The sequence below is a fragment of the Corvus cornix genome, chromosome 12, assembly GCF_000738735.6.
Source record: "Corvus cornix cornix isolate S_Up_H32 chromosome 12, ASM73873v5, whole genome shotgun sequence".
Lineage (NCBI taxonomy): Eukaryota > Metazoa > Chordata > Aves > Passeriformes > Corvidae > Corvus > Corvus cornix.
In genome coordinates, this window is record NC_046342.1 from 18,995,649 (window position 1) to 19,019,892 (window position 24,244).

Genomic DNA, 24,244 nt, shown 5'->3' on the forward strand with positions numbered 1-24,244 from the left:
CAAAGGTTTTTCATTCCTGTGGCAAGATGTGGAGTCAAGACAAGACTCAGAGCCTGGGCCTGAGGTAGTGCCCATAACCATGCAGTTACTGGAATCACCCTCATTTCAGTGCAGAAGTAGTTCTAAATGACAAATTTTGAAGTCAGAAGCTAAATTTTAGAGCTTTGAAGCCCAAGTCATAGAGACCCTGAGGAGGAAAATGCCTCTGTTTGAAGGACCAGGGGTGTAACTATTGCTTTGTTTTTGTAGGATGAGCAGGCTTTCTGAAGCTACTCTTTTTCTTTAAGGGTTTTTACTAAAAATAAAATAAAAGCAGCTTCTGATATTGCCCGTGCCACCTTCAGAAAGCAGCACTGGGCTCAAGGAAGAACAGAAATGTTTAGCCGTTTTTAATTGTGTTATTAAACCTAAGTCATAAACGTGCTGGTAAGGGAAGAAACGTCCATTTGGCAGCACAGAGCTGCTGTTCCCAGCCACGAGGCTTCCCTGCTGCTTCCCTTGCAGCCCAGCCCAGCTGGATCCAACGCATCGGCGACGTGCACGCGGCCATCGAGGAGCGCGTGTCCTGGGAGTGCCGCGCCAGCGGGCGCCCCAAGCCCTCCTACCGCTGGCTCAAGGACGGGGAGCCCCTGCTGCCACAGGTAGGCACTGCTGGAACCCCCTGGGGAGGGGATCTCTGGGTGCTCTGATGCTCTGCCAGCTCTCTGATCTCTGGGTGCGTGTTTATTTTGGGATGGGGAGGATGGAGGTGCTCTAAAATCTTGGAATCGCAGAATGGTTTGGGTTGGAAGGGTCCTTCAAGGTCATCTTGTTCCACCCCCTGCCACTTTCCACTGTCCCAGGCTGCTCCAAGCCCCAATGTCCAGCCTGGCCTTGGACACTGCCAGGGATCCAAGGGCAGCCCCAGCTGCTCTGGGCACCCTGTGCCAGGGCCTGCCCACCCTCACAGGAAATTCCTCCATTCCCTCCCATGCTTGGTAGCACCTCCCTACGACTCCAGGAGCTGCTGCCAGGGACAAGCAGGACACACAGCAGCTCTACGTTCAGAGCTCCTCACCAAAATGAAGGATCCACAATACAAACCTGAGGCTGGAAAGAAGAAGAAGGAATGGTTGAATGGGATTTTGGAATCTGTCACCAGAGAATGATGACCCCGGATTAATTATTTTAATTTATGATGCTCAGGTGAACGTCAAGTGATAATGAAACCTTTGGGTTCCTGCTGGTCTTTAGTGGTGTTCCCACTCCTCCTGCTGAGCTCTGTCCCTGTGCAGGTGACCAGGAGCTGTGGAATCACACCCCTCCCACCACCACGTCTGCCCAGCCTCTCCTGGAGGGTCATCACCCAGTCCATGACCCCACCTTGTCACCACAAACTCAATCAAGTCACCAAAGCTTTGGCTGCACAGGAGCCAGCACTTTTCCCCCTTTACTTATGGTAAAAGAACACGGCAGCCCATATTTGATCAAACCCTGATAAAAATTGCACAAACATTACATTTCCACCCTAAGGCCAAGTAGAAAACCAATAGCTCTTTATTTTAGAATTTTTTTTTTAAATGTCGAACTCCCGGGGAGGGAGGGAACGCTTTGCTGTACTTATTAGAATTGATAACTCGAGCTCCATATCCTCAGGCTGACAAATGATAGCCTGGTCTTTCATTCCACACACTAATTCTGGCTGCTTCACGCTGGTCACTGGCAGATGGTCCTGTTCTTACATCACGGTAGTGGCTGATAGGAAGTAAAGGAGCATTAAATTATTAACATCTGCATTGCTTTCAGTAAACTGCAGAGGATTTTAAATGTTTCTGTCTGTGCTGGCTAAGATGGCAACCAGTCTTACCAGCCTGCATTGCCATAGGGACTCAAAATGGCTTCAAGCTGTGCTAGGGGAGGGTCAGGTTGGACGCCAGGAGGAATTTCTCCATGGAAAGGGTGGTCAGGCCTTGGAACTGCCCAGGGAGGTTTGAAGTCCCCATCCCTGGAGGTGTCCAAGAAACACCTGTATGTGCTGTAGTTTAGTTGATACGGTGGTGTTTGGTCAGAGGTTGGACTCAATAATCCTGAAGGTCTTTTCCAACCTTAATGACTCTGTGATTCTGTGGAAGCACCATTGCTTTAAATGTTTCTGAGATGGGGTTGGCTGGGATGTGCCACTGTGGAACTGAAGTGCATTTCTTGCTTCAAGCTTATCTCCTTGAAAGGGATATTAATCTAAATGCTTTGGGTATTAAATCAATGAGGGGTCAAGGGAAAGTCCTCCAATTTAAATTGCATTTACCAACTCCTATATTGGTTTTACCATTTAGTCTCTAACCTGACATAAATTTGGCTGGCAGACAAATAAATTGCAGCATGCAAATTCTTCTTGTTACTGCTACTTCCTTTGATCCACCTTGCTATAAAATACAGCACAACAGCCTCTGGGTTTATGTTCCGAGGAGGCATCTCCTTGTTTATTTTGGAGTTTGTTTTGCTGTTCCCCCAGGGCAGAGTGCAGCTGGAGCAGGGCTCTCTCACCATTCCCAACGTGAGTCTCTCGGACGCCGGGATGTACCAGTGCGTGGCGGAGAACAGGCACGGCGTCATCTTCGCCAGTGCAGAGCTCAGTGTCATAGGTGAGTTCACTCCCTGAGTGCTGCCACCCTCCCAGGGGCAGAGGAGCCTCTGCCCACGCTGCTTTTGCCAAGTTGCAGCATCTGAAGCAGAGGGGGATCTTTGACGATTTATTTTGAAGGAAGGAGTGAAATGAAAACTCGAGGAAGTGGAGAGCAGAGAACAGATGTGTTTTACTTCATCCCATATTCCCATATTCCTGCAGGTGACAGAGCTGGCAGGCGCATTCACTCTCCTGCTGGTTAAAGCTATTTATGGAGACACCTGAGCATTGCCATTCAGAACATCCAGGACCATAAATGCCCGGTCCTGGGCTGCAGAGGTGACTCTGCTGAGGATGTGGTGACAAACCTCCCATCTGAAGAGACCTTTCAGCAATCTAATGGCAACCAAAACACTCCCATCCCAAAGAAAAGCAGCTTCTGCCCCGCAGTTCTGTGCACACCTACTCTGCTCCTCCCACGTAATACCAGGAGAAGCTCATGTGAATCCAAGTGGGGAAATAGCTGAGGGGAAGGAGCAGAGATCACAGAGCCAGGAACTTCTCAGAGGTGCCAGTGACAGGAGAGGAAGAAGTGGCCCCAAACTGAAACCCTGGAAATGCCACTTCAAACAAGAAAAACTTTATTTTGAGGTTGGTTGGACACTAGAACAATTGTTGGGCAACCTCCTGTGCTGCTCCTGGTTGAGCAGGGGTGGGATGGGACCATCCCAGAGGTCCCTGCCAGGCTGTGACTCAGTCCCAAACCATGTTCGTGTATGAGTGGCAGGCCTGGTAAGTGCTGTGTCAGCACAGGGATGTTGTTTCAAAGGGTCAAACACAATTCCTGATTACAAAATAACGGTTTAGTCACTCTCAAACCAAATGTTCAGTAGCAGCATTCCCTGATTTACCCTGAAGAACAAAGCACGAGGTTTTTTCCAGCTATGGGAGTTTCAATTATTGGTCATTTTTTATCATCACTGATAGATGCCTGCATAGAAAAAAAAACCCTGTGAAGGATTGTCTGTGTTGCTGTTGGAGAAAGGTACGATAATGCTCAATAAATTAGACTTCACAATGCTGAGATTTATTGGACATGAAAGAAATCGAAATAAACCCACTGATGCTTTTCCTGTCTACTTAAAACCTGGTAAAAAAGGACCTTTGGGAAGAAGGGAGATGTTTTCAGAGGAGAGAGGTTTAATCCTTGTTGGTGGGGACTCCCAGGGTGTCCCTGTGCCCAGCAGCTCCTCATGTCCACACAAAAAACAGATTTTGGAGACTCTGGTCTGAGAAACCTGTCAGGGAATATTTATTTGGCCAACTTCTCACTTGGGTTCTGCAGCTCTGTTTCTGTCTGTCACAGGAAAAGCACCCAAATGGTGTCCTGCAGATAAATTCCTGTGCATCTGTGATTTAACTAGGCACATTTTGAAAGGAAAGCAGCAGGTTTGCCTTTCCACTGGAGTTTCAAAGCAGGGCAACATTCTGAGCCCTCCCTGGGAAATTTTCACTTTTAAACAGATCTGACTGTTAAAATGGTTGTTTTAAAAGGTCCTGAAGTTAAGCACTTGCTGCTAGTGGCGTTTAATCATCTCAAGTGAGACTTACAGCAAAATGAAGTGAAAGAGGGAAATGGAAAATTACAGACAGCTTTTCTCAGAGTGATTCTGCTCAATTATTGTTGCCAATTATCTTGCCTGGAGTCTTTAAATAAAAGCAGACTCCTGTGCTGCTGGACACTGTAAAATACATATTTTGAGATGCAGTCTTGTCTTACAGAATTTTTAGGCTAGATGTTGAAAAACAAATTGAAAAAATGAAATGTGGGCCTAGAGTGGGAAAAAAAGGTCATTAAAATCCCCATTGGACAAACAAAAGGTGTGAATAAATTAAATTTATTACTCCTGAAGTGGCACAGAGAAGTTGTGGCAGTGCTGAGAAATGAGTCCAGAGTTTCTAAACACCAAATGACAACGTTTTGAACATCACAGAACAAAACCCACAGTGAGCAACTCCTCTGTCTCACACAGGAGCAAGAAAATGCAGCAAATGACTCACAAAAAACCAGTCTAAACCATTTATCACAGAGATGGGAGTAACAGGATTATTCAAAAAAATCTCTTTTGCTCATAAATTCGGGACAATCGTATGAGAAATCAGTTTCAGAAGTGATAATTTATTAATAATGATATATGATATAAATATTAAAGCATTTGGTTCTGGGTGCATTGGTGGGACGTGTCCTCAGGATGTCTCCTTTAATTCTGGAGTGTTTTACAAAGCCAGTGCTGATTTCAGGGCTTTTTTATGGTCTTTAATATCATACCTCTGTTTCTGAGTGTGATTAGATATGGAAAACAAAGCAGCTCAGAGATCACAGAACTCTGATTCAGGAACTTGGATCACTGTTGGATCATAAAGCCCATCCCATTTTCAGTGTGGGATTATGCTTACTCACCTCTGTGGCAGCAGGAATGATACCCAAAACAATTGAGGCAGATGAGGTGCCCTGAGGAAAAGGAATTTGCTGGGCTTGGTGTCCCAGCTGCTGCAGGTGAGCTTTGGATCCTGTCGTGGGGCATCGAGGCGATGTAGGGCACAGAGATCTCAACTCTCATCTCGCCGAGGCAGCAATAAGGCACTCAAGGACAGTGCTGAGAGCTGGAGGGAGCCAGGGCTGGAGCAGGAGGGATCCAGGGAGCCAGCAGGGAGCATGGAGAGAGCAGAGATTGCTGCCACTGCTCCTGTCTGCCAGAGCTGTTCCTAAACCCCTTCAGCTGCCTCACCTTTTGCTCTGAGCTTTCTACATGGAAGAAATGAGTTGTCCTACCTGATACCAATAAAACCTCCTGGCTGTCTTGGGGGGTTTCGGTGCCAGAGCCATTCTGGAGGCTGCTGCCTCAGAGCCCTGCCTGCCACGGGGTCCCAGCAAAGGGATCATTGAAGAGCCTTTGAGGCAGGAATCAGACCCCAAGGCATCTCCTCGTTCCCTGGGCTGCAGAGAGGCTGCAGGGCTTCGAGGGTCGCCTCATGGATCTCTGAGTGTCTGTCACAAAGCACAGGAGTGTGCCCTGGGGGCAGCACAGGAGCTGATTCCAGAGCACTTTGTGTCCTGGAGCCAGCAAGTGCTGCCTTGTTCTGCTTGGTTCAGGACCTGGCCGTGTCAGTGTCTCCCACCTGTAGAGAATTAAAATAAATAACCCAGTTTATGCAACAGCTATGAATAGAAAGCATAAAAGTGTCAGCCTTTCTGGAAATATTAACATTCCTGATTAATTATATGGCTTCTGTGTTTGGGAGAATTTTCCTGCCTGACAAAAGGATGATCCTGACACAGAAAAAGGAAATACTTTATACTCCTCATGCATGAGTGGTTCCTGGGGGTGCTGCCCCAGTAAGATGTGTATGATGGGGCTACTGGTTTCTCAGGTTTTTAGCTGAACACACATTTTTAAACAAATCAAGTATTTTTTGCAGTGAAAGAAGCGCTCAAGTGTCTGTTTGCCCAGACATCCACGTAGTTCATAAAGTCCAATCATTTAGGAATTGAAAGCACAAAACAACCCTGGAATTTTGTAATGTTCAAAAGAGTCTGACTTTGTTTTTTCCCAAGGGAATTCTGATCTGGTTTGTGTTGATTTTGCTTTCAGCCATTGGTCCAGACTTTTCCAAAACTCTCCTGAAGAAGTTAACTCTTGTTAAAGTGGGTGGTGACGTCATCATTGAGTGCAAGCCCAAAGCCTCCCCCAGACCTACTTATTCTTGGAAGAAAGGAAAAGACATCCTGAGAGAAAATGAGAGGTAATGTCTTAAAGTAACCATTTTTTTCATTACCTAACCCAGGGACTTTCAGCAATCAAAGCTAAATTTGTCATTAATAGCTTCACAAAATTGACTTGCAAATATGTGAGGAAACAGCCAGTGTTCAGTCCTGAGGAGCTGGGGGTAAGATTCCTATTCCCATCGTGCCCATTCCACCTCTGTGTGCTGTTAAAGCATCCCTGCCAAGAAGCTGATAAAGATGCACTCCAAAAAACCAAATATTTTGCCTCTGCAGTGCTCTAAATAAGCATTGTTTTTACAAAAAAATCAATTCCCAGGAGATAAAAGCCTCCACTGCAAATGGCACAGCCCTGGTACATTACTCAGTGTCCTGCAAACAGGAGTTATTTGGGGTCAGTAATTAATTTGGCAGTTCTGACACCTGACTTGAAGATGGCTTTCTCAGACTGGCCAAATAATTTTTTTTCCAGTTTCTTTTTAAATTCAAAAGCCAACTTTTCAAATCCTCCTCTGTGGTGTTGATTTGTTGCTGGCTGTGTAGAGGTGTGGTTGTGTCACAGCACCTACGAGCAGCACATGGAGAGCTGTCCTTGACACCCCTCCAAAACATGATGTGACACAAGGATTGATGGGGAGAATCCTGCCTTGTTAGTAAAGGTCAAAAAGCCAGAAATTATAGGAAATTGTTATCTTTGAAAGCTTTAATCTGTTCGAGCTGTTCTTTTCTCTTGGAAAGTCTGATCTTGCTCCACCCAGCCTGTAATGTCCATTGATGTAGATACTGTGGTGGTGTGTCTGAGTATGCAGAAAGCTACAGTTCATTTAGAGCCAGATGATTAAAAGATTGAACACCCTGTTTCTGACTTGTTTAGCTCCTCTCCCTGATCCTTACAAAGCTGTTGTCTGTGGGCTGTTCCTTCACCCCTTGGGATGAAAAGAGTTGGTGATCGATGACACAAAGCTTCCTTCAGCAGGTAGAGCACAGAGCTGCCGAGGTCAAAATTGTCATAGATCAAAGTGTATTGCTTTTTCAAACTGAAATAACTTGTTCTTGTGGTGAGGGTGGTGCCAAGGATGGCAGGTGTTTGGTGCTGGAAGCTTTGTGGTGTCAGCCCCACGAGGTCCCATCTGTCTCCCTGTGCTTGCTGGCGCAGTCCGTGGCTGAATGTGCTGTGTGCTCTGAGGCTGTTCCCCTCGGCACAGCGCAGCTCCTGCTCCTCATTCTAATTTGGGAGTGGGGCTGCCCAGCCAGAGTTGGGGCAGTGATGGGAGGAGGGTGGTGGGCACAGCGCTGAGCTCAGGGGCAAACCCAGCCAGGTGTGCTGCGGGCTCTCGTGGCAGTGCCAGGCTCGCTCCTCCTGCTCCTGCTGAGCCACAACCAGGAGCCTCTCACCTGGGCACCCAGCCCTGGATGGCAAACCAGATGTGAAATGTGCCCAAGCAAGTGTGAAATCTTGAGCTCCTTCAGCCCAGGGGTTTTCCAGCCAGCGAGATCATCCAGCAGGGATTACCTGGCGCGGTGTCGGAACGCGCAGCGCCGCGGTGCCTTGGCACTGGCACTGCTCTGACACACACTGGGCTGTGTCTCCTGTGCGGATGAGGGCGTTGAATCCTCGCCACTGCCTTTGTTCACCACGCCAGCCCTGCAGGCTGGGCCTGGGCACCGTGTGAAATGCACAGTTAGGGAATGACATTGTCTGCTGTGGTCGTGGCACTGCTCACCAGCACCGTCTGCCTCCCCGGGCAGGAGGGGCGAGTGCCTGGGCTCTGCTGAGTGCTGCTCTCTTTCTGCTTTCTGTGCCTGCTGGAATGTCATCTCCTCCCCGCTGTCCTGGGGGACAGCAGCAGTGGCTGGAGTCCAGCTCCACTGTCTCCCTACACCCACAATTGTGCATGGACTTCAAACAAGAACTTTCTTGGCTGTTGGGAAACAAATCTGTTGAAATCTAGGAAGAAAGATGCCAGGAAAAGCTGCTGCTGCAATCTCTTCATCTAGGATGGGAAACAGAACTTTTAGGCAGGCGTGGGAGAGGAAACTTCAGTGAAATCTCTGCTTAAACTGACATTAAAGGGTCCTTCGAGTACCAGAGAGGCACTCGAACATCTGGATCCTTCTCCAGCCTGCAGGTTGATCACGTGAAGCTTAATCAATATAGATGATCCTTCCAATTCCAGGTGGAGATACAAGCAGCATTCCTGTGTCAGTGCTTGCTCTGAATGCTGATGTGCAGCCTGACGGCTGCCATGGCAATCGCTTCAGAGCTCCTCCTGGGGCTTTTGTGGCTTTTCAGCTGGTGTGTGATGTTAAATTCCTTGCTGGGGACACTGTGCATGGTTTTTTGCTGCTGGGAACTCTGGCTCTGGAGGCTCCTGCTGTCCAGGAGGCAAAACAAAGTGTGTTGTTCAATGTTTGCCCAGAGAGCAGAGACCACCATGGTGAAAAAACAAGAGCTTTATCGGTTTAGGTTTCATATTCTTCTCTGGAGGCTGAGGTAGTGTGTGCTGCACCTCTAATGAATACCGTGGCCCGAGGGCATCTCTTACTGGTGGTTGAGAACTGTGCAATTGTGTTATTAGGAATTCTGCCCTGGGGTACAATTATATTATTGCAGTCATTAAAGGCACTTCATCTCCATAATAATGGAAATCCTGCCTTGGAGGCCTGACTGAGTCAAAATTATGTTGGGGGACTGATCCAGAAGGTAAATTTTACATAGGAACAGCTCTAGCACAGATATAGGTGTATTGCAGATGCTGTTTGGAAACAAAGGCTATTTCTGCATGGGGGAAGTACAGAGATCGTTTTCCATCCTTGATCTTCCCGTCGCATTCCAGTGCAAAGTGAGTGTTACACTCTGTGGGACAGGTCCTTAGGCCTGGTAATGCTGCTCCTCACAGAGCCACTGGGAGAGTAGGAGCAGGTGAAACACGATTAAAATCCACCTGTTCCCAGGAAAGCCTCGCACAGGACCAGAGGATGCCTTTCTGATGAGAATGGCCCCTGGGTTTTCCATAGCCCCCAAATAAACAAGGCTGGTGTCCCAACAAACCCCCAGGTGCTGTCCTGTGGGAGAGCAGCACCCGAGGCTGTGGGAGCTGTGGGTTTCACATCGGGGCTCAGATGATCCTGTGATCTGTGGCAACAGATCTGGGGCTGCACAGAGTGAACTGGCTTTTAATAACTTCCACCAGAGGCTGTTTTGTTAGAGCATCTTAAGGAAATTTCTGAGGGAATTGGTCAGGGGATTTATTTTGCTGCTGGCACAGAATGATTCTTCTGGACCAGTCTGGACTCCTGAATCATGCCTGAGCAGGGAGGTTGGATGTGATGACCTCCAGTGATCCCTTCCAACCTGAACCATTCTGGGGGTGTTCAGCCCTGCAGGGTCTGCATCGCTTCCCCTGCAAGTCTTCCCTCTTTTCTCGGGTCTTGTTTGGGACTTAGGCAAAGGGCTTTTAATTTGCATGCCTTAATGGCAATAATTCCATTTATTTATTCCTCACAGAGTGAGACACAGTGACATTTCCCAGAGGTGAAGCCGTAGGCATTGTGGGGTTCAAGAGCAGATTCACGTTTCATCCTCTTGGTCCTCCACAGCTTCCCACTTCTCCCCTTCTCCTTGGCTCCCCAACAGCAGAAAGAGTGCAGGAAAACCAAGACAACTTTCATTTAAAATATGTACACAACAGTCTTAATTCCTAATGTTCTCCTAGAGCTATTGGAAGTCATATTTACCCTGCCACCAGACATGTACTCAGGCTGGGACAGAAAAATAATTGTATTTTTAAGCCCCAAACAAATTGCTCTTCTCTCATTCTTCTTCATCTAAAGCCCCTACATCATTAGAGCCGTTTCTTCTCCTTGAATGTACAGTGCCTGCATTGTTTATACAGTTTAATTGTAAGGAAAGAAATGCATAAAAAAACAAATGATGTTTTGTGCTGGTAGCAAAGAATGTGAAAGTGTCCAATTAAACAACCATTCCCTATGACTTGTGTAATAGCAACATCTGTTATCTTAATTAAACAAGTTTCTGTATAAAGGGACCCTCTTGGTTCACTTTGTTAGAGCAAGATCTGACCTAGATACTCCAGGCACGCTCACGTTCTTCATGGAAATTTTCCCAGTTGGTCCCATTATCTCGCAGTCCTGACAAGCTCTGTGATGTGTGAGCTTGCACACGCAGAGCCACAGCGCTTACAGCAGGAACATTGCTATTTTTTGTAGCTGAAAACCAACGAAAGCACAGGAAAGCAGCACATGGTGGCGTTTTCCCAGCAAGTTCAGCCACGGAAGCATTCAGAAGCGTAACGAGTGCCCGGCTAACTCAGTCCTTGTCAAACAACACTGAGGAGAGAGAACTGCACTTGCAGACAGCTGCTCTGATCTGGTACCCAAACTGCCTTATCTGCTCCAAGCTTTCAGTAATTTGGGTCCAGATTTTCCCAGGTATTTCACTGTTCTCTCCACCATAGCCCAGAGTCAGGGACAATCTAGGAGGGTAATTTGGTTTCCAAAGTTGTGAATCCCAGAATGGTTTGGGTTGGAAGAGTCCTTAAAGCCCATCCAGTGCCACCCCTGCCATGGGCAGGGACACCTCCCACTGTCCCAGGCTGCTCCAAGCCCCAGTGTCCAGCCTGGCCTGGGACACTGCCAGGGATCCAGGGGCAGCCACAACTGGTGTCCTAAGAAGGTGAGGGCTTGACACTGGGAAGGAGCAGTGGGAATGTGACAGGGCTCAGGGCTGTTCACCCCTCCATCAGCAAAATCCCAACCAGAGCTCCCTGAAATCCCAGCCTCCTCAGAAGGAAGGAAACCAGGCAGCTGGAGCTGGAAAGCCTCTTGGATATGTTAACACACAGCTGTGCCTCCAGGCTTATTAATTTGGCAGGGAATGTTAATTTGTTCATAAAGAAGAACATCGACCAACACAGGCACTGCAGCTGCTTCGGAGAGGAGCTGAGGTCCTGCCCCGGGGGACACCGAGCTGCTCCCTCCTGTCCTTGGTCCTTGGGCCATTGGGAATCACCAGGTGATGCTGAAGCAGCTGAATCCTTTCTCCAGGAGCTGGAGTGATTCTGGCCAGGGAAAAGCAGAAAGCTCTCACCTCATTTTTTTGTTGTCCTCTGCACTTCAAAACTGCTCTGTAAGTCTTGTCTCCCTGAAGGAGTTTAGCCATGGTTTTCTCAAGAGCTCACATCCTAAGGACCTCCTCACAAAGCTTGGCCATTTATGGACCCCCTCACTTAGATACTGTTTTATAACAGGTTTATAACAGGAATTTTAAAGTGTCCATGTTGATGCTACATCATTTTGAGGAGGAAAAATGGTGAAATTGAACAAGAAAAGTTTCTCTCCCATTCTTCCAGCATGTCTTGAGTGCAAAAAGTTGTATAAATTCCAGTTTTATATTTGTCGCCTCAAACTTCCTAATTAGTGCTTAATTACTTTAAACAGCCAGAAAGAAAATGGCCAGAAGACAGACAGCACATCTTTCCCAGGCTGGTGCCAGGGTACAAACCATGGTGATATTTTTATCCTGATTACTTGGGAGATGAATTGCCAGCAGTGTCTTTTGGACACGCAGTCTAGTGACACTTCAGCAGAAAAGGAAACCTCAAAGGATGCTTCCCATCATTGCTTCGCATTAATTGTGTTGACTCTTTGTATTTTTTTTTTTACATAAAGCACCTGTGCAATTTCTTGAAGGCAGACAGGTAACCAAACCATCAATAACTTGTCGGGTTTTCATTACATCCTGCCCCGGCAAAATGAAAAATGACACCCTGCAAATGGCTTTCTGAAGTTTGAATCGACAGTGCAGCATTCATCTTACTTTGCAAAGACCGTGGCAGGAGATGGCTCTACTTCATTGCAACATCTGAAATAACTGACTCGTCCACTTATTTTAACCAATTTTCTGCAGAAAGATAATAAAATGAACGAGGAAGCCACAGGATTTGGTGCTCAGAGGTCTTGGAAAGCCATTGTCCTTGACGGCCTCCTGTTCATAGACTGTTTCCCAGCAGAAGCTGGTTTTAGCTCTGTGTTGTTCTGGAAGACCAAGGCCAGGCTGGACATTGGGGCTTGGAGGAGCCTGGGACAGTGGGAGGTGTCCCTGCCCATGGCAGGGGTGGCACTGGATGGGCTTTAGGGTCCCTCCCAACCCAATCCATCCTGGGATTCTATGATCACACCATGTTTTAGCACTGAAAGGGCTGTCTAGCCCTGGCACAGCTGCTCAGGGCAGTGGTGGAGTCCCCACCCCTGGAGGATTAAAAACCTGTGGCACGTGGGGACATGGGGCACTGGTGGCCTTGGCAGTGCTGCGTTAACAGCTGGACTCGATGTTTTTAGAGGGTTTTGCCGACCAAAATGATTTTACGATCCTATAAATGTTTCTAGCTAAAGGTTAACCGAGAAGGGTTAGAGATTTGTGTAGAATCCAGGTTCAGTGCTGGTTTATTTTGTATGCATCAATAATTAGGCCGATCCCTAAAATTTCCATTTCTTCCATCTGCTCCTGTGGAAGCAGGAAATGATTTCCTGTTTCCAGCCACAAACTGCTGCCGAGTGCACTGCCGAGTGCAATCCCAGCCTCTGCCAAGTTTCAGCTGGCACTCCTGGAATGAGACTCTCCCTCACACCGTGACACAGGCTCCTGGAACATCTGCAATCTGTTCCTATTTCCCCAGCAGATTATTTGCAGCGTGGTGTTGTTGTAGTGCTCAGTGAAACACGTGTAGGACATCGTTGCTCCTGCGCTGCTGCTGGACCCGGCTCAGAACCGTGGTGTGACCAAACCCACGGGGCTGCTGTGCCCCAAGAGGTCAAGAGAAATCATCAGGCTTTTACCTTGGTGCTTGTGGATTAATTTTAAAAGCAGAGCCCTGCTTGCAGAGGTGGAGAGGGCAAAGGATCCAGAGCTCTGTCCCAGAGGCATCTGACCTCCGGAATGCAGCGAGACATGTCCCGTGTTGAAGTCCTTGAAAGAAGGACGAAGATATCCTTAAGAGAAACCTGTCACAAGGGGTCAAGAGAAATCATCAGGCTTTTACCTTGGTGCTTGTGTACTAATTCTAAAAGCAGAGCCCTGCTTGCAGAGGTGGAGAGGACTCAGAGCTCTGCCCCAGAGGCGTCCGACCTCCGGAGCACAGCGAGACGTGTCCCATGTTGACGTCCAGATGTCCTTAAAAGAAAGGTGTCATGTGCTGCTTTTCCTGCTTGAGGCTCTCATGGTTTTATGATTATTAAATTCATCTCTAGGTGCTGGACACGCAGCTATAAATTGTTTCTGCTTCTGTGTAAAGCTGCTCCAGGAAGGAGCCAGTCCCTCCCTGCAGTGCCGCTGTCGGAGGCAGCAGGACGGGGTTTGCTCCGTGGTGAGCACAGCCTGCAGCCACTGCTTTCCAAAGAAATGCCTGTGAGCAGTCTCCTGAGTGCAGTTTGCAATTGATATGTAACTTCCCACTTGTCCTCCAGCTGAAGAAAACAGTGATAATGATTTTAGTAAGTCTGTAGCATTCTAAAGGAGAAAATTATTATCAAATGTTTCCTGGGTATTTTTATCTTATGACTAAGAGCAAGCAGGTAATGATTTTACAGCTTGGGCCATACTTTGAGATGCACTTTCAAAATCCAAGGAAATCATTACTTGTCTAAAGGGGAAGAAGGATTCCTAATGAACATTTCAGACTTGGTGATATTTTTGATGGTTATTCAAACATTGTTTTGAAGTGATGTAAATGTGTCCTTGGATCTCACAAATCTGTTAACGTCCATTACAAGCCAAGTGTGTAATTTGTCTTTGTACTTTGGGCATTTTTTGTTGGAACCAGAGGGAAAGATGTGTTATCTTTGAAAGACTGTGCCTTTGGGCTTGAATTCGGGTGGTATCAGCTGGAACAAATAAGCTGAGAATGCATTTGCTGCCTCTGCTCCGATCTCACGAACGCTCCCAGAAACAGTTTGTGTCAGCAGCTGATGCACTGAAAATCTTGCATGGATTTTTTTTCCTCATAAGAGAATATTTTTATGAGCTCCAGTGGAGTTCCCTCTGATTCTTAAGTTCTACAAACCTCCCCAGCGTTTGCTGTGGGTAGAGGGTGGTGGCTTGTCCTTGTCAGGAAGAGTTGTTGGCGTAGGTGGCTGGATGCTGCACTCCAAACAATTCCTTGGACTTCCACTGTCCCTCTTCATGGACTGGAAGTCATTTAATTTCCATGCTTTGGGCTATACCAGTGCCCTGGAAGACTGAGCACAGCAAATATTTCATTGAACATTAGACAGAGTGAGAGCAGGAGTGGCTTTGCAGCACCTGCTGCTGCCTACACAGGATTTTCCTCACTTGCGAGCACAGGAGGAGGCATGTGGAGAGCTGTGTCTCTGCTGGCTAATTGTGCAGAAAGGGAGGGTTTAGCCTTTCAGGACATGGTTTTCAGTGTGCTTTGCCCCTCCACTGCCACCAGCAAGAGCTGGTCCAGGTCCTGAGCCTTCTGTTTGGAGTGTGGATCATCCCTGTCCCTCGTGGTGCCCTCACAGCGTTCAGGGTTTATAGCAAACTCTCAGCTTTGTCTATAAAATAAACTGCCAGGTGGAGGGGCTGTGTCAAAAGGGCTGTTTCCCATTGGGGATGGTCTTCATTTCCCACCAAAATCAATGGAAAATTGGCTCTTTGCACCATCAGACCCTTCTAGACTTGCAGAATCTTCCCGTATCAAATTGTCACTGCCTCACGCGTCAGGAACGAAAGCTGCTGTAAAAACAAAGCTTTCCTTTGCTTTACTCAAATCTGCCTCCTCAAATATTTATTTTCATGGCATGGGCTTTCTGACTGTATTTATTTTAATTTTGTGTGTAGTGAAAAAAGAGTGGCTTGGGAGAGAAGGCAAAAGGTTTCTATTATTTTAAATTCTCCATGGCCCCCTCGCTCCCTTCAGGGTCCCTCGCAGTGCTTGTGTTTGGTTTTCATTTGTTTCCTCCCTTTATCAGCATCCCTTAAGAAAGATATTTTCCAGAGAACTGTTCTTCTTAGATAACCTAGGGATACTTTTATATTTGAATTATAATTCCAGGCATCTCTGAACAATCTACATGAAGTCTCCAACAGCTGTAAATGCTCCCTTCCTTTCCTTCTGCCTCCCCGCTCCATCAGGACGAGGTTCTGTCACTTCCAGACTTGTCTCAAAAATGTACAGACCAAAGGGAGGATGATGACAAACCACAGCTTTTGTGTTTATAGCTATTAATAATGGCTGGATGCAGCATTATTGCTTTGGACTGCTCCATCACTGCAGATAAACAATTGGTGGAAAAACAAAATTGTGGGAAAACTTCGGATGCCAGATCCATGGCTGGTTTAAGCTGATGCTGAATTCAGTGCTGCTGTGATGTTTGATGTTCCCAAAGGGGCCTCTACTGTATTCTCAAAAATAGTTATCTGGGCAAAATACCTTCTATTTTTTTTTTTTTTCTCTTTAGAGTATTATTTACAGGTTTTTATGGTAAGTCAGTACCAAAAGAGGGAGAGTGGCTTTTTCCGTGGACAGATAGTGCCAGAGGGCAGGGTTGGATGGGATATTGGGAAGTGGGAGATGTTCTGCTGAACTCGATGCAACAGGATTTTACCTCAGTTTATTTAGAGCCAACATAGTTCTTACCTGAAAATTAATTATAGGGGGTTTGCTGCTAAGAGGCCTGTCAGTTGTCATGGATAAGGCAGGACTTATCTGCTGCTGCCTTCACGGAGAGAGAGAGACGTGCACTAAATTAAATGGGCTTTGACGGAGGCTCTGAATTATCTCAGGCTCTTCTGTGAACCATGAAAAGACAGGTCCTTACAGATGAATAAACACTGGAGCAGCTCTGGGGGCCTGTCTGAGGCACACCTGCCAGGGCAAGAAGGTGCAGGTGTGTAGGAGACTGTGTGCACAGTAGGAGTGCAGGGAGTTTAGATGGAGTTTGGATGGATGATCATATGGAAAACTCATGGTGCTCCGGCACACGGGATCGTCCTGCCTTTCCCTTGGATTTACCCTGACAGCTGTAGAACAGACCCAGTTTGTCCCCTCCTTGCTCAGGTTGGTGTTCTGAGCCCTCAGGCTGTGTTGATGTCCCACTCCATCCCTTTCTTGCCCCTTTTCAGAAGCATCTGGGGTAACAGGACGAGGGTGATGCCCCAGCCTGGAAAGCCCTGCCCGCTTAGGGGGGATGCTGAGGGTTTGGGCTGGTGTTGATGAAGGGTGGGAGGTCTCAGGTGACAGGAGAGGGGGCTGGGTGGGGTCTAGGATCAGGGCTCTCTCCCTCTGTGCACCACCAGAGTTGTGGAGCGGAGCCCCAGACCTTGGCTTTGGCCTCGGGGTATTTCAGTGGCGATGAACATTACGAAGCAGAAAGCTCCGACCTGACTCTTACTGATTTCTGCAACACAAGGTCAGAGTCACACCTGGGGACAGCATCCCAGGGCCACAGGAGTGATCACCTGTGCACTATACCCTGAACCAGCCCATTCTTCAGGTGATGAGCACCTCGTGAGCTGCGTCCCTGATCTGGGGGGGGCTGTGCTCTGAGCAGTAAAACCTGTGAGGATTTATAAACTCCACTGTTTACCCAAAATAGCCTAATGGTCAGTACCACATCCACGAGATGGTTTTAATAACCCAGTCCCCTCCTCATTGCGTGGCAAGCATTATTTAGAAGGTAGTAAACTGTTACAAAGACATGTGATAGAAATAGAAATAATCTGATAAATAATGCAATTGCCCGGAGTTGTGGCGTGAGGCAAAGTTGCTGTTAGGCTAAAAATTGCTCTAGATATTCCTGCCTCAGAACTCTGGGAAAGGGAACAAATACAGTGCTGAGACTGCAGTCAGGGCTGCCTGGTGCTTCTGCTTTCTTCTCTGCTTCCAGCCCCCCCAGCCCAGGCACGGCAGCGAGGATGAACAATAGGCCATTCATCATGTCGGCTGAAATACACTGTTTTTCACAGGTACATTTAACCCAAATCCTCTCTCAGAAGACGGATTATCTCCTGGAAGAACTCTGGCACCAGTGTCTCTTTTCAATAGCCACGTCACCACTGCCACAAAGGCTGTACATGAAGGGATCAATGGTAGTTTTATCTCAAATTGCACTCAGTGTGTGTTTCTTCCAGCTGACATTCATTTAAATGCTTACTCTAAGACATCTTTTCTCCCTGTAATAGAAAAAGAATCGGACATCCTAAACATTGTTTCATGGGGGAAAAAATATTTAAAATATTCACTTGGCTAAGCATGAAATATTTCGGCTGCGTGTGTTTAATCAAGAGTGAAAGCAAGGGTAGTTATGCTTGTATTTCATAAATTAAAATGCTAAAATGATTAGATAAGAAAACAAAATGCCTTATTTCATTGCAGCAGTGCTAATGAAACCATTTGAGAGGGAGGAAAAAAAACGAGTCCCTTTGTAATTCTGATCACTTTTGCTCCAAAGAAACACCGGGCTCTAATCTGCAGTGCCGGAGTTGTGCCGTGTCCTTCGGGAAGGGAGCGCACGGCCCAGCTGCCACAGGCACTGCATCTGTGCCCCGTTCTTATCAGATCCCTCGTGTTTCCACCTCCTGAACAGACAAGTACAGGGCAAGCTGAGAGGAATATATGGAGGGAGACCTGCCGTGCCACCTGGCTGTGCAGCTCCGCAGCGGGGCTGGGTGAGCTTTGGGAGTCAGGGAAGAATTCCCATTGGGAAGGTTGGGGCATGGCCCTGCTCCTCATCCTGCATGGGTTTCCACCTGCAAGGGGCAGGTGGAAGGTCCAACCACCCCTGGCTCTTCAGGGCTTTGCTTGCAGGAGCCACATGGATTTCCTTGTAACTAAACTCCAGAGCAAGATGTTCCGGTAGGTACTGTAAGTCTGGGATTTTAGGGGAACATTCTGTCAAAGTGGGAGGCCAAAGCTGAGCAGCAGGCACGTTTTGGGAGGTGCAGGTAATGCAGCCGGATGCCCAGAGGTCAGATTTCCATGGAGCTGGGCTGCAGATGGTTCGTGGCACTCAGTTTTATGATGTGCTCTGGGAGTTGGGCAGTTTTCCACTATGGTTTATATTCCAGGTGAGGGCTTGATCTCATTTCGCAAAGTTGGTGATAAAACTCTTACTGAGCTCGACAGGACAATTTCTATCTCTAAATGCATATGTTACTGGCTGAGGATTATTTATCTGCTCCTGGGAATGCTGCCCAGCAGTGGGGAGTGCTGCAGAGGGCTCCATGAATCAGCTCTGCCATGCTCCATTCGGGGTGGAGGTAACACAGTTGCTGGTGGGGGATTTACAGATCTGGCAGGTGGATCATGAGCTGGGAATAAGCACCAATAGATCAGACCCCAGTGATTATGCACTGCTCTTTCTCCTTACACTGCTCCAGGTCTGCCTGAACTCTTCATCCATCTCCAGCTGCTCCTGGAGACGCGGGGCGAGCGAGTGTTGCTGTGTTGAGCCAGAGGGCTGTTATCCCTCTGGGATGGATATCCCAGCTCTCCCTGCCCTCTGGCACTGGAAGCCGTTCCCTTTGTGCTGTCACTCCCTGCCCTTGTCACAGGAGCTGCTCTGGGAGCTCCGTGCCTGGTGGCTTCTTTAGGCTGCTGCAAAAGTGTCCAGCAATTTCTTCCATTCACTGCTGCACTGGTGAAATGAAAATGGCCAAGGAGGAAAAGGCTGGGGAGGGGTGTTTTCAGCATTTTTAAAGGTCCTTTTTCCCCAGAAGAGTTCTGATCAAAACACTGACAAGGTCAGCTCTTCCTGCAGTAGAACCCAACGCTTCAGTTTAGGAAACAAGCAATGCTTTTATCTCCTAATTTCAGACCTGTCCATGCTCTCTGTGGACCTGAAATCTCCAGCTGACAACACAGACCCCCAGAATCTCTCTTACAAATGTTCTGTTTAAAATAGATGACCTTTCTTTCTATAAGGATACTAAACAATCTTAAATTTGGGGGGTTTTGAGTTTTTCCAAATGGATATTTTATCTTCTTTGATTTTTCTCTGATATTAGCAGTGACCATGGGCCAGGTTAGCAGCAGAGCAGTTCATTAACCTGTGCAACAAGAGATTTATATTTTTATTTATTGTTACCACTGCTGGCAGTAGTCAGCGAGCCCAGAACATTCAATAGCAAGTCAGTAGCTCCTTTTCTGAGTTTGTAGTGGTTTAAAGAGGTGCACACTCAGCAGCCAACACTTTGTTCTGATGTGTGTGTTTATGGGAAATGGGGTTTATTTTTATGTCTTCCCAGGCATCTGGCTAGAAAACATTTTGAGGGTGTATTTCAGAGGAGAAAGCACACTGAGCAGTGCTTCATTCAATTCGAACTTTGTGTCTTGGAGGAACTTGTTCACCCAAACTGCTTAAAATTGTGGCTGAAGGGTTGTTTGCTTTCGAGCCAATTAGCAGTTTGAGAACCTCAGTGGCCTGAAATGAGCCTCTCCTCTCGTTTAATGCAGATAAGCCTGCAAAGAAAATTCAGGAATTAGCAATATCAGTGAGAGGCCTTCCTCCTTTCTCAACTAACTGTAACAAATTTCCAAGTGTACAAATAATTATCTGTTAACTTTTAACACATTGGATTCAGATTAGAGGACAAAACATTTGCTGTAGAAAAGCAGCTTCAGCAAAAAGAGCCACATAACCATAAGGCCTCCTAATCAATGAGTCGCAGAGAGGTTTTAATGGTCTGATTTATTTGGAAAAAATCAGTTAACTTGTACAGTTATCTGTCACTTTTAACACTGCTCGTTTACAGGAGCGTGGAGGGGGTTGCTGAGAGACCAGACGAGAATTCAACGCGCCTGGAGGCTCTCTGGGGAAGGGGTTTGGAGAACTCAGGGCAGGTTTCTCCTGAGCTCTTTGCAAGACATTCCTGGGGTTAAAGGATGTTTGTGGGCTCAGGCTGGAAAGCCAGGGACCACACTCTCAGCTTAGGAAGGGAAGGAAAGAAAGGCAGTGCAAGCTCCCTGAGATGCACCAAGGCTGGTGGTGGATCAGCTGTCCTGATCCAAAGGTGTCTCCAGGGCAATCCAGTCCACATCAACCGAAAACCAGTCTTACACTGGGAATAAGGACAACTTAGCAGGAAACCAGTAGCAGGAGAAAGGCAGAGACAGAAAAGGCATTAGAATTTGAAATTAAATCTGGCCTCATCAAGAGACACAATTAAAATGATCTATGAAAGAGATTAGCCAGTAAATAGCTTTCAGCCATATGGCTGAAAATAAAGCGTAAATAACTAAAAATAAGATCTCAGCTCTACAGAAATAATCTAAAACTGCACTTTTTCTGGGTTTCCTGGGGTGGCAGAAGTGTGGAGGGAGAGAGGGCAGGCAGAGAGTGGTGGGGCAGTGCTGGAGCACCATGGTCCTCCTTGAGCTGGAGCACAATGCTGAGCTTGTCCTGCTTCATATTGATTGGAATTTTAATGTTTTCCAAGAGCACCTTCAGCTTTCAGAAAGGCCCTGCTTCTTTTGAAGACCTGCAATTGATAAGAGCAGCAAATAGTTCCTGGGGAGCTCCTGGTGCTGCCCAGCTCCTGCTGGAGGCCAGCGTGGCCACTCCAGCACAGGTTTGATGCAGCACGAGCATTGAGGTGTGCCCACGGAGTGCTGAAGGTGAGCCCAGCAGCTCTCCACTGCTCCCTTCCGACCACTGAGCTGCAGCAGCTGCCACAGGAGCAAATCCTGGAGTCCCTCAGAAATAAATGACAGCAGAGAGCGTTACTGACTGCAGCGATTTGGAGACCATGAGCCAGCCGAGAAGCTCCTATTAATATCACTGCTGCTGATGGGTGAAACATCACCTCTGCCCCTGCTCCCTGCCAGCTCTTGGGCTGCTGCAGGAGTAGGGCAGGGAGAGGTGAGCCAGGACAGAGATGGGCTCTGCTGTCAGAGCATCCTGTGCCATCTTCCTCCTCCTCGCTTGGCACAGTCACTCAGTCTGTGCCATTTGTTGAAGCAGGTCTGTGAATGGGGGCTCTGCAGCTCGGTTGTGCCCACCAAGAGCCTGTGGAATGACAAAGGGCAGCCACAGCAGCTCCCTTGGGTGAGCTGATGACTCCTGAGGGTCACTGAAGACCTTGCCCAGCCCTGTGGCTGCAGCTGGCAGGAGCCAAGGAGCCCCAAGGTGACCTTGGTGCTTGAGTTTGTGCCTTGGCTCAGGCTGGGCCTTTATTCAGCTGTCTCAGGGCTGTCCCAGAGCTCCAAGTGTTTCCTTAAAGCCTCCTCAGCAGGGAAGTGCCCCTGAGCCCTCCTGCAGTGGTGCCAGCGCTGTTGCTGAGGTTCTTTCCTCCCAATTTCTCTGTTCACTTGTGCAGAGCTTCATTGGAATTAAAAATGCAGGAAGGCTTCTTCATTTTAGTGAAATTGGGAAATAATTGAGCAGGACAAGGCAGGAATTAATACAAGGTTTTCCATGAAGGTCTGCAAGTGGCTGAAGGTGAGAAAGGAGATTGTGCTGCAGGACGTGATTCTGAGGAGGAAAAATGTTGCTAAAAGATGTGATTTTAGTGTAGGAGAAAGGGTTTTCTGGAGTCTCCTTAGATGATGCCTCCACAGGGAACAAGTAATTCGTGTTTCAATGGGATTTACTGGGCAAACTCAGGTTTCCTGTGTTCACTGACTTAGAGCAGAGCAGAAAAAAAAATGTCACAGGAGGCAAAGCTCATTGAGAGAGCAAGGGGAGCCTGAAGTACTCTTATGCAAGAGGAGCAGGTGGGGATCACCCAGGAATTACCATTCCCTCCCCACCTGCCTCCTGCCCTCAAGGGACTGCCAATAACAGCCCTGTTCAGGTGGGGAATGTGCAGCTGAGCAGAGGATGGGAGTGAAACAGGATTTTGTAACCTGCAAGCGCCACTGCAGATAAACCCCGTGGGCTGAGTGACACACAGGCAGAGAGGTGGAGAGAGAGCTTGGCAGCTCTGTGAAAAGCCATCATCCTGCTGGAAAAACCACCGGAATGAAACACCTGCTCCAGCGCATCTGCTCGGCAGCGGCGTCTGCACCGCGAGGCAGCGAGCGCCGGGTCTGCCACGCAGCCAGAGCACCACGTGCTGCAGGGTTGTCATGGTGAGAGGGCTGAATAGCAAAGTACAGCATGTGGAAAACCTACACGAGCTGCTGATGTGTAAATGAAAGTTGCCCTCGAGTAAAGACACAGAAAACTCATGTAAATGATGCATTCACTATTTATGAAGCGCGTCCAGAGAGACTCGCGTCAGCTCAGCTCCCCGCGCAGGGCAGGGCTCTCTGCTGCTCTCACCATCCATAATTAATGCAGACTCAAAAGGGTTTTATGTTGGCTTAAAAAAAACCCCAAAACCAAGCCTCCTGTGTGTGCTGTCTTTGCAGAATCACTGTTTTGGATGACGGGAGCCTGCGGATCGTCAACGTCACCAAGTCGGACGCGGGGAGTTACACCTGCGTGGCCACCAACCACTTCGGGACAGCGAGCAGCACGGGCAGCCTGGTGGTGAAAGGTGACTAAATCAACTTTTATTGTGGGTGTCTGAGGGACTATTTAATAGATAAGGCATTCTTTAATATATAAGTTGGATTTATTATCATTATTCCTCCTCCAGGGCTGAATTTCAGCGTTTCAGGAATTCCGAGTGTTTGTTCACGTGCATTCATGTTCTGTCAAATGTTGTTCTCAAAAGTAAAAGCTATAATTTGACAAAGATATGGAAAGGAATAATGTGACCAAGATATTTAAAGGAATAACTTGATAAACAGTGAGAGACACTGACGAATGTGTTGAATTAATTTTTGGCCTGCTGATGAGTAGTCCAATGTCTGATGAATGATTATAGGCCATGAACATAATAGGTTATTACCCTTACAATCACTCTCTTATCTCCTTCTTCTTTGGGGAAAAACCTATATTGGATAACAAATCAGGAAGCATTGATTACAAAGTGATCAATCAGAAAGCTCTAATGCTGTCAGTTTTAATTCTCCCACACATTGGCAGTGATGGATCATACTCAGTTAGAGGCTCTCCTTGTCAACTGTTTCTGTGGTATACAGGAAATACTTAAAATGTTTCATTGCAGGTTTTAATCCAAGGTTTTTATAGCTGGAACACATCCACAGGTCCCTTCCAACCCCAGCCAGTCTGGGATTTTCTGAACCTTGTAGGGAAGCACAGGGCCCCCAACAATTCTTTGGGTTTGGGGTTGTTATGAGTCCCTTGTGTGGCATTTGGTCACGCTGGTCCCTGAAAACAAGAACAGAGACAAGTGAAGACTAGAGTGAGGTCTCTGTAGGAGCTGATTCTGCCTTTTCCTAACCTGGGTTTCCCTAAGGAGGCACCTGCAGCAAACAGCCAGGACAGGGCTGCTCAGGGAGCCCGAACATGGAGGACTTTATCCATTAGCAAAATTGTGGAAGGGACCTTAAAGGTCATTTTGCCCCTGCTGCCATGGGCAGGGACATCTTACACTACCCCAGGTTGCTCCAAGCCCCATCCAGCCTGGCCTTGGACACTGCCAGGGATCCAGGGGCATTCCCTGGGTAGCCTGTGATCAGCCTCAGTCTGTCCCAGAGCAAAACCAGGGAGCAAAACAGCCTATCCAGCCCCAGCCCCTTCCCCAGGCTGCCCAGGGACGGCCCAGGGTGGGGTTCCAGCTGTTCAGCTCCAGCTTGGGCACAGCTGGGCTGTCCTGGTTTTCCACGTGCTGCAAGACCCCGAGGGGGAAGAATCAGGGGCTGCAGTTCAGGGACTGCTTCTCCCACCATAAAAAAGCCAGTTGTTGGCAGCAGGAGTGATTGGGTTCTGTTATTGCAGTCAAGCTTCTGCAGTCCCTGGCTTTTCCTTCCTCTAGGCCCAAG

At 47.7% G+C, this 24,244-nt stretch overlaps 1 protein-coding gene across 4 annotated transcripts in view; it reads left to right on the top strand.

Moving 5' to 3' along the window:
* The window catches only part of CNTN4 (contactin 4), a 271,038-nt gene that overhangs the window by 218,422 nt on the left and 28,372 nt on the right, over positions 1-24,244 (top strand). For all 4 annotated transcript variants that reach the window (XM_039558958.1, XM_039558957.1, XM_010390268.4 and 1 more), the window contains 4 exons: positions 505-641; positions 2,492-2,621; positions 6,256-6,406; positions 22,763-22,890. In XM_039558958.1, the coding sequence (XP_039414892.1) occupies positions 505-641; positions 2,492-2,621; positions 6,256-6,406; positions 22,763-22,890 (546 nt within the window). The remainder of the gene's footprint in view (positions 1-504; positions 642-2,491; positions 2,622-6,255; positions 6,407-22,762; positions 22,891-24,244) is intronic.